This window comes from Pelophylax lessonae, assembly GCF_965119305.1.
Source record: "Pelophylax lessonae genome assembly, chromosome: 2".
In the NCBI taxonomy this organism is placed as follows: domain Eukaryota; kingdom Metazoa; phylum Chordata; class Amphibia; order Anura; family Ranidae; genus Pelophylax; species Pelophylax lessonae.
In genome coordinates, this window is record NC_138769.1 from 379,661,544 (window position 1) to 379,675,906 (window position 14,363).

Here is a 14,363-nt window from a genome sequence, read left to right on the forward strand (position 1 = left end):
TTGTAGATAAGGATACGGAGAAGACTCATTCTGCAAATTTGGAGAACAGTATCTGCCAAGGAATTCACACAGTGAAATAAGGGCGTAGGTAAAAGCTCCATTTGATTGTGGCAGAGATATCCATAAGGATGGAATAATGGTCAAAGTATATATGTTGAGTTCAGACTGATGGACAGCTATAAAAGCAACCACAGGTTGCATGGCTGGACTTGCTATGGAGGATAGAGCTTTAAAGAGTGTCTATAACCTCTTGTCTACGCGATCTTCAAACACAGGATTATTCTCCAGATGGGCCATGAAAGTATTATTAAGGCAGGAAATTGTAGGCTCTATCACAGGGACTTGCATAGAATGTTTTCCTCAATAAGATATTGTTGGGTGAAAAACTTTGGGGAGAGAATATCATCTCTTGCTGAGGCCAGTCCCCATACAAAACAGGCTCAGCAAATGAATTAACCAGAAAAGTCTTGCTGGCTTTGCAGATTTTTTGTTTTGTTTTGGCATTTGAATAAAGTTGATATTAAATGTGACCACAACATTTTCTCAAAATAATGATGGAAAAAATATGGCTTTGCAGATCTTAAAGATCCCATACTAGATACCTACAGGCGAGTAGACTTAGGCTGCTCCAATGCTAAGCAAGAGCTTACAGTGTCTATAATTTGTGAAGGGGTTTTGATCTCTATGACCCTGTATGTAGTCGGGTTTGCCGTCGTCCCTGGTTGAAGTTTTGTAGGTTGTTGGTACCTCAGGCCAGTAAGAGGTGGGACTTTTAAGGCAGGTAGGGGTAATCACGACTTCTCGGCCTTTTGGCTAAGATCAAGTGTAGTATCTGTTCTTATCAGTTGGTATGGACCCTGAGGGTTAGTATCGGCAGGGGCTGAAATGAACCGGGGCGCTCTGGACGTAACTGGAGGACCGGGAAGTAGGCACTGTCAGAGAAAGCCGGATGGGTCCGTTGCCTTCTGATTTGAATAGGTCCGACCCTATCAGTTTGAAGGGAGCAAGAAAGCTGGGAAAAGACGGTTAGTATTGCTCCTGGATGTAATTGGTGAGGAACGTGGATGGCGGTGGGCGGGCCTTTCCTCCTGGGTTGAATCTGGCCTTGCAAAAGGCTTGTCCCCAGTTGTAGGCAGGCTCTCCCTAAGCTGTACATGTTCCAAACCTCCTGGTAGGCAAGGGCTACACTCGGTCTGGCCATTGGGCCGGGGTAGAGAAAGCCCGTAGTGTATGTGCCCCTGGGGTGGCAGCCCAGGGGTGCCTTAATTCTCACTGGTGAGGGGCAGCTCGCCTTGAGTTTTTCGGCACCATGGTCACTGCACCTACGCACACTTTTTTAAGCACCTGCCTCTTGGGCAAGGCCTTTTGGCTTCGACCAGAGGAATTTTTATTCCGGCCGGAAGGCCTGCCTTTGTTTTTCACTTAGGCACTAATTCACCTCTCCACTCCCCCTCCCCCACCTTTTTGTTTGTGTGTGTCTTTTCTTTGTAGTTTGTCACTTTTCTATCACCTTTTTTTCACTTGGCACGACTTGTAGGGTGTGGGTCCTCGGGCCCTACCTTGAGTCTTGGGAGGGGGTGGATATGGCCTTTTGGCTTGGTCCGCCCTCTCTCATGGGGTCTCCCTTCGGGGGAGCCCCACTTAGTACTCGGTGGGGGCTGTTTCGGCAGTCCCCCTGAAGAACGGGGTCAGTCTGGTTTCGGCCAGACAGACCATGAGTACCTTAAATCCCTGTCAGGAGTCTTGCGCCCCGGGGGATCCAGGTTCGGGTCCTACCTCTTCGGAGGGAAGACCATTTGTTTGCACACCCTGTGCACTTTTTGTGTTCTTCACGTTTGTGTGTGTGCACTTTTTTATGCACCGGGTGAAGTCTTTTGAGTGTGTTTCACACGCTACGGGCTTTAAAAAAAAAAAAAAAAAAAAAAAAAAAAAAGGGGTAATCACGACTGTGTAGTAGATAGAAGGTTTGTGACACGTGGTTAATGGTGACTTAAGAGTGTATCTCTGTCATTCCCTGCTGTTAAGCTTGGGTTTCCCAGATCAGAGATGTCTCCTATGTTCCTACGCGTTTCGGCCCCTTAGGGAGCCTTTTTCAAGGTTGGCAGTCACCATTTCTGTGGGTTAAATGCAGATATGGTGTTAGATATTATAAATTTCACCACTTCTTTAAGTTGTGGTGAGTCGTTCAAGGTTAATACATACATATATGTATTAACCTTGAACGACACTTTCACAAGGGTCTATAACCCTATCACTTTAATGTACTCAACTGTACATGTGTTTTAAGTATTAAATACCACTTTATTATTTATCACCTATTTTGCTTGTACTTTTTCGTGATTACCCCTACCTGCCTTAAAAGTCCCACCTCTTACTGGCCTGAGGTACCAACAACCTACAAAACAGTGTCTATAATAACAGCTATAGTTTTCTTTAGTTTTGAAAAAATGAACAGTGCCATTGTTGGCAACATTCAGTACTACTCAATCCTATAGGGGACCATGGTGTCAAAAAAATAGCCCTTGCTATCCTGGACTCACTGCACTCCACAGAGAAACAACAATGCAAAATTATCCAGGAGAAAATAAAAAAGTAGGGGCACTCTGTTTAGAGGGCTTCCACCCTGTTCTGACCAATCTGCCTCAGAATTAAGGAGGAATTAACCCCTTTCTTGCTTTGCCCTCCATGATGGGCATACAGCAGCAGGGTCCTCAAAGACTGGGCTCTGCATCAGCCAGACTGCATCTCTCAACCAGTAAAGTACCCTGCAACTAACTCAATGTGTGGCCACAGCAATATCCAATGCTGAAATCTTACTGGCTGGCCTCACATCTTCCATGTGATGGGGAATGGGTACTACCAAGGGGTCAACTGATCAGGAGGCTATAAAAAAGATGATGTGTCTGCAGTCAGTTCCTGATAGAAGAATCACCATGGAAAAAAATCAGAGAAAGGAAAAACCTCTATATTGGAAAGTAAGCATCGCTCACTAGAGAGAAGAGCTCAATCACTTAAGGACTCTAGCAGAAAACTGAGGCTAGCTAGGAGTTGGAAGGGTTGTATGGGAGATGTCCTAGCAGCTTTTTTTGCCAGTGTCCAATCATTTGATGATAGCTGCATATAACCCAGGTGTAAGGATTTAAAGAGGCCTGCATCCTGTACTCTACAATCAGAAAATACAGGTTTACATAAAATACATACAGAAACGATGAGAAAAAAAAAACTTAATGTATTTAGAAGCTTATGTAAAAGTCTGTAAAAGTTAAAAACAGTAAAATGTCTCCAGCCATACCAAATTCATAGTCTGATTTTAAACGCCTCAGGATGTTTTCTGAGAACTACTGCCATCAATTTGTTTTATTAAAAATTACAGTAACTCTCTGTATACAGCACTTTGCCTGTAATAAAGTGACATGTTATGATAAACTTTTGAGGCTTGAAGTTCTTAACATTCTCCTGTGAGAAGGACATTAGGTCAGTTTAGCTTCTTGGTTTTTTTTCTTATATTTTGCTTTTTTTCCTGTCTGAGAACACAATTACAGCCAACATATTTGCTGCAGTGATGCAGGATTCTCAGGCAACTTTATAGGAAACCCTTGAAGAAAATATAATTAAGTGTTCTTTGGGTAAAGACTACATTTCCGCCTACATGCTGCCTAGAGCAATGGCTAAGTGTATCTTGTTCATCCCATATAGATAGTCCATTAGAATTTAAGAGAGCGGCAGTTCCCATAGAAAATGGAAACTAGCACTATGCACTGCACTGTATAAAGGTGTTTACTTTAGCAAAAGCAATTCCTTATTATTTTACACAAGGAACATCTTCTGCTCAAAGAGGCATAGGAGGCACACATATTAATCAATGCCAGAGAGGACATATTAGAATAGAAGCCTAGGAAGAGATATGATGTGAGATCACAGAGGAATGCATTTTGTATGGGCTTTAGAACACAAAATAAAAAAGATACTGTATACATTTTTTATAAAAATGTGGATGTGCTTCTTTGTCAGTGGCATGCAGTTTCAATTTTGATATGTACATGAAGGGGTCAGTTTCTCAATGTTTTCACTTAAGATTCACAAAGCATTTAACAAACACTTAGGGTACATTCATTGGTATGGATGCTGTGGACGTCTATTCCAGTGAAGTCCCACTGCGTGACAAGGCAAAATAATCCCTGCGTTGCGGTGGTGTGTGGGCACAGTGTACTGAAAGAAAGTACTGCATGCACCGTGCGTCTGGCAATTGAACTTTATATAATATATGTGACAGCTCATTAAAAATTGTACAAAACAAAAAAAAAAAAAAGTAAACAGCAATGCACCCAAATAAGTGCATCACCACTGCACTAATCTCAGCCAGACCACACCACACACCAACCATCGCGTTGCAATGCAGCGGCTGGTGTGAACGAACCCTCATACATTTTTATTTCAATAAAAACTTTTCAATCTTTTGTGAAATATGTGTGAATTATGGGTAAAAATGTACATGAATAGAGATAATATGTTATCTTTATGTTATCCTTGCAAATTGTTACCCCACAATGGTTATTATATGTTAAAGCAATCTGACATACCAATTTTTCCCTTTATTTCTACTTTTTTATTTCTATCTATCCATTGCGATAAGGGTCGCGGATAAGTGCCTTGTGATCACCTAAGCATTTTGTCTAATTTTTATGCTACATAAAATATTTTGGGCGTGCTACCAACAGCAAAACTCCGATATGTTTAATATAGAAAAAAATGCATTGATACGATAATAGCAGTGACAGCACAGATTGCCACTTTTTCTTTTATAACAAGTTATTACCGGTAGTTACTTTAATAATACTAAACTTCCTATCAAAATTTTTAGAGCTTTTTTGCATCTAGATAAGTTTGCTAGTAACTGTGTATGTACTATCAAGTATAGTGTTTAAAAAAGTGAAGAGTGTGCACCATGCATTACTATTGGCTTAAAGAAAATTTGCATTGGCTTTACAATCTTTTACTCCCCCCTCTTTTACTCAGGAAAAAAAAATAGCATGTTTTCTTTTTTACATTTTGCAACAAACATCATCCCTCCCTACAGAAACATAAGCAGTGTATGTAATATCTTGCATTATATTTTTGTCAACAGCAACACTCAGATCAGACACACTAGTTTCAAATATCTGGTAGGCCTACAACAAAATATGACTATACAATTTAATTTATAACCTGTGAAAGCCATTCTTCATCCTCCTGGCCACTATGGTCTGATGCCAGGCTGTCATAAGAACCATGCCGTGTGATGGGACCAGGACTTCCAGGAGGAACCACTGAAAAACAAAATTTTAGAATGCATGATTAGAGCCATTCTTTAGTCACAAGTCAAGTCATTACACCTGAACTCCAGACAGATTTAACCACTTTACAACCGGAGGATTTTGCTGTCTTCCGTCCAGGCCACTTTTTGCGATTCGGCGCTGTGCGACTTCAACTGACAATTGCGCGGTCGTGCGACGCCGTACCCAAACGAAATTTACGTCCTTTTTCTCCCACAAACAGAGCTTTCTTTTGGTGGTATTTGATCACCTGTGCGATTTTTACTTTTTGCGCTATAAACAAAAAAAGAGCGTTTATTTTGAAAAAATAACAATATTTTTCACATTTTTTTATATGAAATTCCCCCCAAAAAAGATGTAAAAACCAATTTTTTTAAAAGTTTTTTGCCAATTTGTTTTATGCTACATATGTTTGGTAAAAAAAATCGCAATAAGCGTATTTTGATTGGTTTGCGCAAAAGTTATTGCGTTTACTAACAAAGGGAAAGATTTCTGTCATTTTTGGTGTTTTTTTTTTAACGCGTAATGGCGGCGATCTGCGATTTTTTTTGCGGGACTGCGACATTGCGGCGGACAGACCGGACCCCTGACTGACATTTTTGACACTTTTGGGGGTACCAGTGACATTACTGCAGTAATCAGTGCTATATATATGCACTGTTACTGTAAAAATGACACTGGCAGGGAAGGGGTTAATTTTATTGGAGAGGGAGGGGTTAATGTATGCCTGGTGCTTACTGACGTGTAGGGGGGGAGGTGACTATGTGATTCATGGACAGATCGGATGTCCAGCTATGCTGAACAGTCCGATCTGTCACTCCCTGTCACTATGGAGATCCGCCCGCTGTGTTTACACACAGCGGGCGGATCTCCAGACTCGATCCCCGACGATCGGGTAAGAGCAGCGGCGATCGCCGCTGCTCCTCCCCTGGCCCGACTCCCGCTGTGAATGAAAACAGCGGGAGCGAGCCTCCGGCGGCGCGCAAGCGCCGCCCAGAAGGGGAGGAGTCCAGTCACGTTAATACTACGTGACTGGACGGGAACGAGCCACTCTGCCGCAGTAGTATTCCCGTAAGCGGTAGTAAAGTGGTTAAAAGACACAAATTAGTGTGTTTATTAACCACTTGCCGACTGCCTAACGCCGATCTACGTCGGCAGTCAGCCCCTCACAGGCAAAGTGACGTAGGGCTACGTCACTAGCTTGTGAGGGTCTAGGGAGCGAGCGCGCGCCCCCGGAGGCGCGCTCCCGCTCCCGCGTGGTCACGGACCCCCCCGCGCGTGTGACCAGCGGACCCGATGTCCGCCGGTCACTCGGCAATCGGCGGGGGAGAGGGAGAATGTCAGGCAGCTTGTGAAAACAAGCCACCTGTCATTCTCCTCGCTGTAAAGACACTGATCAAACGGATCTAGTATGTAGATCCGTTGATCGGTGTCCTTACAGCTCAAGCCACAGCCAATCACAGTAGAAAGCACGCCCCTAGGGATACACACAGCCCCTCCCTCCCAAATAAAGTTAACCCCTTCACAACCAGTGTATTTTTACAGTAACAGTGCATATGTATAGCACTGATTACTGTAGAAATGTCACTGGTAACCCCAAAAGTGTCACAAATGTCAGTCAAGGGTCCGATCTGTCCGCCCCAATGTCGCAGTACCGCAAAAAAAATCGCAGATCGCCGCCATTACGCGTTAAAAAAAAAAACAACAAAAATGACAAAAATCTTTCCCTTTGTTAGTAAACGCGATAACTTTTGCGCAAACCAATCAAAATACGCTTTTTGCGATTTTTTTTACCAAACATATGTAGCATAAAACAAATTGGCCGAAAATTTTAAAAAATTTTGATTTTTACTTTTTTTTGGGGGGGAATTTCATATAAAAAAATGTGAAAAATATTGTTATTTTTGCAAAATTGACGCTCTTTTTTTGTTTATAGCGCGTGATCAAAAAATCGCACAGGTGATCAAATACCACCAAAAGAAAGCTCTGTTTGTGAGAAAAAAAGGACGTCAAATTCGTTTAGGTACAGCGTCGCACGACCGCGCAATTGTCCGTTAAATTCACGCAGTGCCGAATCGCAAAATACCCCCTGGTCAGGAAGGGGGTAAAATCTTCCGGGGCTTAAGTGGTTAACACATCATTGAATATATTTTTAAATGCAAACAGTGTAAGTAATATATTTTCACTTGGTATTAACCTCCTGCAGGTTCCTATACAGCAGAGCTTAGACTGGGAGAGGAAAAAGACCCATGTAAAAGAATGCGTAACCTAAAGTGGTTATAAACCTATACAGTACATATACCCAGTGAAGGAAAGAGACCGTAGGTGATGAGAGATGAAACAAACCCTCCTACATAAGTTGTACCTGATTATTGCCTGAGTTGCCTGTAATAATGATTGGTCACTAGTGTGCAGGGATGCTGGTCTTGTATTCACCCCCCTTTAATTTACTGCAGGCAGCCAATAGTGGGTGGACCTGCTGGGTTTCACCCATTGCTCTGGTCTTTGCACTGACGATATGCAATATCCTGCTTTTCTGTCATATCAGAATTCTACCAAATACAGTGATACCTTGGTTCACGAATGCTTCTGTTCACGAACAACTCGGTTCACGAACAGAAAAGTTCATAAAAATATGCTCCGGTTCACAAACTCCGCTTCGGTTCACGAACAGGAGACGGGGCCATTTTAATGCTATTTCCAGGCTGTCACATAGTCGTGACTTCCTGTAGGAAGATCGTGGATAGAAAAGAGACACAGAAAGAAGTACTGTGAGTACTGTGAAGACACTTTTTGCTTTTTGGTGTGCTTTTTAGCACATGCAGTACTGAACTGTACTACTGTACTGTACTGTACAATACTGTACAGTACTTCTGTACAATACTGTATTGTATTTCACAGCCTCCCACCTGCCTTCCGCCATGCCAGAAGTCATCTCAAGCAAGGTTAGTATTCTCTCTTTATACATTATTATACTGTACTAATGTGTATTGTAATTTGTTTTATATTTTTGTGCTTCAAAAACCAAAAAAAGAAAGGTCAGTACGGATTAACCGGATCTACATTGAACCCTATGGGAAAATGTGCCTCGGTTCAGGACCAATTCGGTTCGCGACCAGAGTCAGTTCTAGAAATTAAGTACGTGAACCGAGGTATCACTGTACTAAGAAAGGTACAACATGCAGTAACTTCATCAAATGAAGGCAGTCTTGCAAGATCCTATTCTTTCAGATGCTATTTACTTTTTATTTCCCTGGCCTCACCCCTTCCCATCAAAGAATTAGGAAGGTCCAGTACCAGCCTGTCATCAAACCTACTGATGACTGTGTACTGCAAAAGAATACAGCTATAGTTGCTGGTGCTAACTTCATCTGCACATGTGCAGTATGTGGTGGTAATGGGGGCTCTACAAAACAATGTTCCACAAAATCCAAAATGCACTGGTATGAAGGAACTTGGAGGAATGCTCTACACTGGTGTACACTGATATTGCTAATTCTATCGCATTATTTTGTATGGTAACTGTTCCACATTAATTAGGAACGGACTGAATTTCATTTAAAGAAACCATTACATCTATGGAAAAGAGACCCGCTCTTATGCAATGTCCTAGTGAGCAATCCTATAGAAATTGTGGTAAAGTCTCTGCTTTAATGTATAGGAAAACTATATTGGTTTTGGGTCAAATTAATTTTACTTACTTATTCTTTTCATCTATAGATTTTAAGCCATATATATATATATATATATATATATATATATATATATATATATAATTTTTTTTTCCATTATATATATACGACATTTGCACTACTAATAAATATTTCATGCCATGTGGTACACTCCTGGCATATAGATTTTTTAATTCGGGCATACATCAGAAGTTTTTTCCTTTTGGAGGCACTGAGAAAAATGTACTAAAGGAGATGAGAATCTATACTTCACATATGTGAAGTTGAATACCCACTTCAGCTATGACTGGACAACTAAGTTGAATGTTCACATAATTGTTTACAATTCTCCACAACTTTAGTAAATTAGCCCCATTGTCTCTGATTTAGAAAGGGAGGAGAGTCACTGTTCTGACTTAATCTCTTGTTTAAAACCGTTGTAATTTTTTTTGTTTGTTCTTTTTTCAGTTTGTTCCTGCCCTGAATGCCCTCTTCTGGGGTGAGTGCTCTTGGCTACTCTTCTTCTCCGTGTGCCACCATAGGAAGCTGCTTCCTATGGGGTGCCTGTGCGGGCTTGCCTCTGAGTTGGGCTGTGTGTGTCTATAGACACATACAGAACAGCTCAGCCCCACCCTCTGCTCACAGGGTTTCATTGACAGAAGCAAGAGCCAATGGCTCCTGCACCTGCCTCTCTGTCCTGTGAATGCAAGGAGAGAGGAGAGAGATAAGCACAGCACTTTATTGAGTGAGGACTTAGGTAACTTTAGGGGGGTTAGGGGGGCAATACAAATACTGGAATATTTTTTGATATATAGAGTATCTCACAAAAGTGAGTACACCACTCACGTTTTTGTAAATATTTTATTATATCTTTTAATGTGACAACAGTGAAGAAATTACACTTTTCTACAATGTAAAGTAGTGAGAGTACAGCTTGTATAACAGCGTACATTTGCTGTCCCCTCACAATAACTCAACACAGAGCCATTAATGTCTAAACTGCTGGCAACAAAAGTGAGTACACCCCGAAGTGAAAATGTCCAAATTGGGCCCAAAGTGTCAATATTTTGTGTGGCCACCATTATTTTCCAGCACTGCCTTAACCTCCCTGGCGGTATTCCCGAGAGTGGCTCAGGGTGGAATTTCAGTGCCATTAGCGGTAACCCCGAGCCACACTCGGGGTACCGACAGGGAGAAATCGCTGGATCCTGGAAGAGGTTACTTACCTTGTCCACGGGATCCCACAATGTATTCCGGCAGTGTACAGCAGCCAGATCTTCCGCCTGATGCTGTGTGCCCCGGCTCCCGTTCCCTGCGAGCGTTGCGTCACAGGGGGGTGGAACCGGCGGCAAATTCAAAAAGTAAAACACAAAAACACACTGATATACAGTGCCTTGCGAAAGTAATCGGCCCCCTTGAACTTTTCGACCTTTTGCCACATTTCAGGCTTCAAACATAAAGATATAAAACTGTAATTTTTTGTGACGAATCAACAACAAGTGGGACACAATCATGAAGTGGAACGAAATTTATTGGATATTTCAAACTTTTTTAACAAATAAAAAACTGAAAAATTGGGCGTGCAAAATTATTCAGCCCCCTTAAGTTAATACTTTGTAGCGCCACCTTTTGCTGCGATTACAGCCGTAAGTCGCTTGGGGTATGTCTCTATCAGTTTTGCACATCGAGAGACTGAAAGTTTTGCCCATTCTTCCTTGCAAAACAGCTCGAGCTCAGTGAGGTTGGATGGAGAGCGTTTGTGAACAGCAGTTTTCAGTTCTTTCCACAAATTCTCGATTGGATTCAGGTCTGGACTTTGACTTGGCCATTCTAACACCTGGATATGTTTATTTGTGAACCATTCCATTGTAGATTTTGCTTTATGTTTTGGGTCATTGTCTTGTTGGAAGACAAATCTCCATCCCAGTCTCAGGTCTTTTGCAGACTCCATCAGGTTTTCTTCCAGAATGGTCCTGTATTTGGCTCCATACATCTTCCCATCAATTTTAACCATCTTCCCTGTCCCTGCTGAAGAAAAGCAGGCCCAAACCATGATGCTGCCACCACCATGTTTGACAGTGGGGATGGTGTGTTCAGGGTGATGAGCTGTGTTGCTTTTATGCCAAACATAACATTTTGCATTGTTGCCAAAAAGTTCGATTTTGGTTTCATCTGACCAAGCACCTTCTTCCACATGTTTGGTGTGTCTCCCACGTGGCTTGTGGCAAACTTTAAACTACACTTTTTATGGATATCTTTAAGAAATGGCTTTCTTCTTGCCACTCTTCCATAAAGGCCAGATTTGTGCAGTATACGACTGATTGTTGTCCTATGGACAGAGTCTCCCACCTCAGCTGTAGATCTCTGCAGTTCATCCAGAGTGATCATGGGCCTCTTGGCTGCATCTCTGATCAGTCTTCTCCTTGTATGAGCTGAAAGGTTAGAGGGACGGCCAGTTCTTCGTAGATTTGCAGTGCCTCCTTCAATATTATCGCTTGCACAGTGCTCCTTGGGATGTTTAAAGCTTGGGAAATCTTTTGTATCCAAATCTGGCTTTAAACTTCTCCACAACAGTATCTCGGACCGGCCTGGTGTGTTCCTTGTTCTTCATGATGCTTTAAACGGACCTCTGAGATTATCAAAGTGCAGGTGCATTTATACGGAGACTTGATTACACACAGGTGGATTCTATTTATCATCATTAGTCATTTAGGTCAACATTGGATCATTCAGAGATCCTCAATGAACTTCTAGAGAGAGTTTGCTGCACTGAAAGTAAAGGGGCTGAATAATTTTGCGCGCCCAATTTTTCAGTTTTTTATTTGTTAATAAAGTTTGAAATATCCAATAAATTTTGTTCCACTTCATGATTGTGTCCCACTTGTTGTTGATTCTTCACAAAAAATTACAGTTTTATATCTTTATGTTTGAAGCCTGAAATGTGGCAAAAGGTCGAAAAGTTCAAGGGGGCCGAATACTTTCGCAAGGCACTGTATTGTAATCCTATTGGATTACATTACTAAATAAAATAAATTGACCTTAGTTTGCCCCCCATTGCCCTTGGCTGAGACCTTGTAACACTAATGAGTCACATGACACCGGGGAGGAAAAATAACTAATTGGGCCCAATTTGGGCATTTTCACTTAAAGGGTGTACTCACTTTTTGTTGTCAGCAGTTTAGACATTAATGGCTGTGTGTTGAGTTATTTTGAGGGGACAGCAAATTTACAATGTTATACAAGCTGTACACTCACTACTTTACATTGTAACAAAGTGTAATTTCTTTAGTGTTTTCACATGAAAAGATATAATAAAATATTTACAAAAATGTGAGGGGTGTACTCTTTTTGTGAGATACTGTCACAACATATATATCTGTATAGAATACATATTATACTCATATAGCTTAGAGACCTTATAGCTGGACACCACTGGTTATTTTGTGCTCTGTAAGATCATGATTAGCATCTTTAACTGAGCATGGTGTACTTCTCTTTCTGTTTCTCAACACCAAGTCTTGTATTGCAACAAATATCTCATTAAATCACATGCCATGTGCAAGACAGTTATTTGCAGAGGCCCATGCACACATCATGATTGTTTTCTATTTCCTGTTATCGTATATGCTCAGGGAGACTGAATTCAGTACATTCCTAACAGGAGGAAACTATGTGTGCGTGTACTGTCTCATGCTTCCTTCAATTTAAATGTTCTGGTGGCAAGTTTACAAGACGGGCACCAGAGTGAAAACTTAATCATGAATGATCATGAGCGGGTACTAAAAAATGTAGAAAAACAATATAAATAGCTGTTTCATATGTGGCACAACCCAAAATGTTAGTTGTTGTGCTATCTGTGGTAGCTTTTATTATGCAAATCCACTAAGACTTCAAATTCATTTAATGAAAAGTTCCGTACACATATATACTGCTAGCCAGGAGGTTACTGACACAGTGGGAGAATGTCTTTTACTTAACTGATTATTTTAAAATAGGTAAAAGGTAATATTAAAGAAAACCTATGTCCAAAATCAAAAATGAGATTTATGATGTAGTTTGTGCATTAACACAACAATTTTTGAAACCCTTTTTTTTTGTAAAAAAAATATTTTTGTAGATAAAAAAATGTGTATTTTTTTCTGAAGCCTGCAGAACATAGCACTCCTGATCATCAGATCACAAGTACAATGATAGGCTCCTACAGAATCTCAGTATAGCTGCCTGAGTGGCAGACAGTTACTGGTGAGAAGGAAGATTATTGAACTACGTGAGCATTCACCAGTGCCCTAGCAGTTTACTGAGAACTACAAGCCATCTGCCGCCGTGGAAGACAGTAGATGTAGTTCGCTGTGAATGAATAACGCAGCCGTGTGGGTGGGTGCAGGGAGATGATCTCTTGCCCGCTGTCAAAGCAAGATATAGGGGTGCAGGCAGGTGCTCTTCGGTAACATATTACGTTACAGCCTAAATACAGATGTAACATGTTACCAAAGGTGAACTTGCCACTTAACCACTTCCATACCACACAATTTCTGGCACTACGCTCCTACATGTAAAAATCATCATTTTTTTCTAGAAAATTACTTGGAACCCCCAAACATTACATATTTTTAGCAGGGACCCTAGGGAACAAAATGGTGGTCATTGCAACTTTTTATATTTTATACTTTTGTATTTGCGCAGACATTTTTCAAACACGTTTTCTTTGGAAAAAAACCTGTTTTATGAATTAAAAAAAAAACAAAACACTAAAATTGGCCAATGTTTTTGTATAATGTGAAAGAGGATGATACGCTGAGTAAATTGATACCGAACATGTCAGGCTTTAAAATTGCGCACACTTGTGGAATGACGCCAAACTTTGTTATTTAAAAATCTCTATAGGAGACGCTTTAAGATTTTTTACAGGTTACCAGTATAGAGTTACAGTGGAGTTCTTGGGCTAGAATTGTTGCTCTCACTCTAACGTTCATGGCGATACCTTACATGTATGGATTGAACACCGTTTACATATGTGGCTGTGTGAGAGTACTTTACATTTTTGTTATAGTTTATTTTATTTTTTTATTTTTACACTTTCACTTTAATTTTTTTTTTGATCACTTTTATTCCTATTACAAAAATGCAAACATCCCTTTTAATAGGAATAGTGAATGAGAGGTCCTCTTTATAGGGAGATCTGGGGTAAATAAGACCTCAGATCTCTCCTACAGGCTAGAAAGCCTGAAATAAAAAAAAAAAAAAACAATCTCGGCTATTCAGCCGAGATTAGTGCAGTATTGAAAACTGTCAGGCCGGTCGTGACGTCATATAAAAAGTTGATATGATCTTACTGACTTTTGGAATAGAGCTGACATGTCTGTTCCTTTTACCACCGCAT

The 14,363-nt window shown here is 40.9% G+C and overlaps 1 protein-coding gene across 5 annotated transcripts in view; it reads right to left on the reverse strand.

Annotated features, from left to right (window-relative positions):
- The window catches only part of BCAS3 (BCAS3 microtubule associated cell migration factor), a 1,702,410-nt gene that overhangs the window by 802,514 nt on the left and 885,533 nt on the right, over positions 1-14,363 (reverse strand). For all 5 annotated transcript variants that reach the window (XM_082245731.1, XM_082245733.1, XM_082245734.1 and 2 more), the window contains one exon: positions 5,206-5,306. In XM_082245731.1, the coding sequence (XP_082101857.1) occupies positions 5,206-5,306 (101 nt within the window). The remainder of the gene's footprint in view (positions 1-5,205; positions 5,307-14,363) is intronic.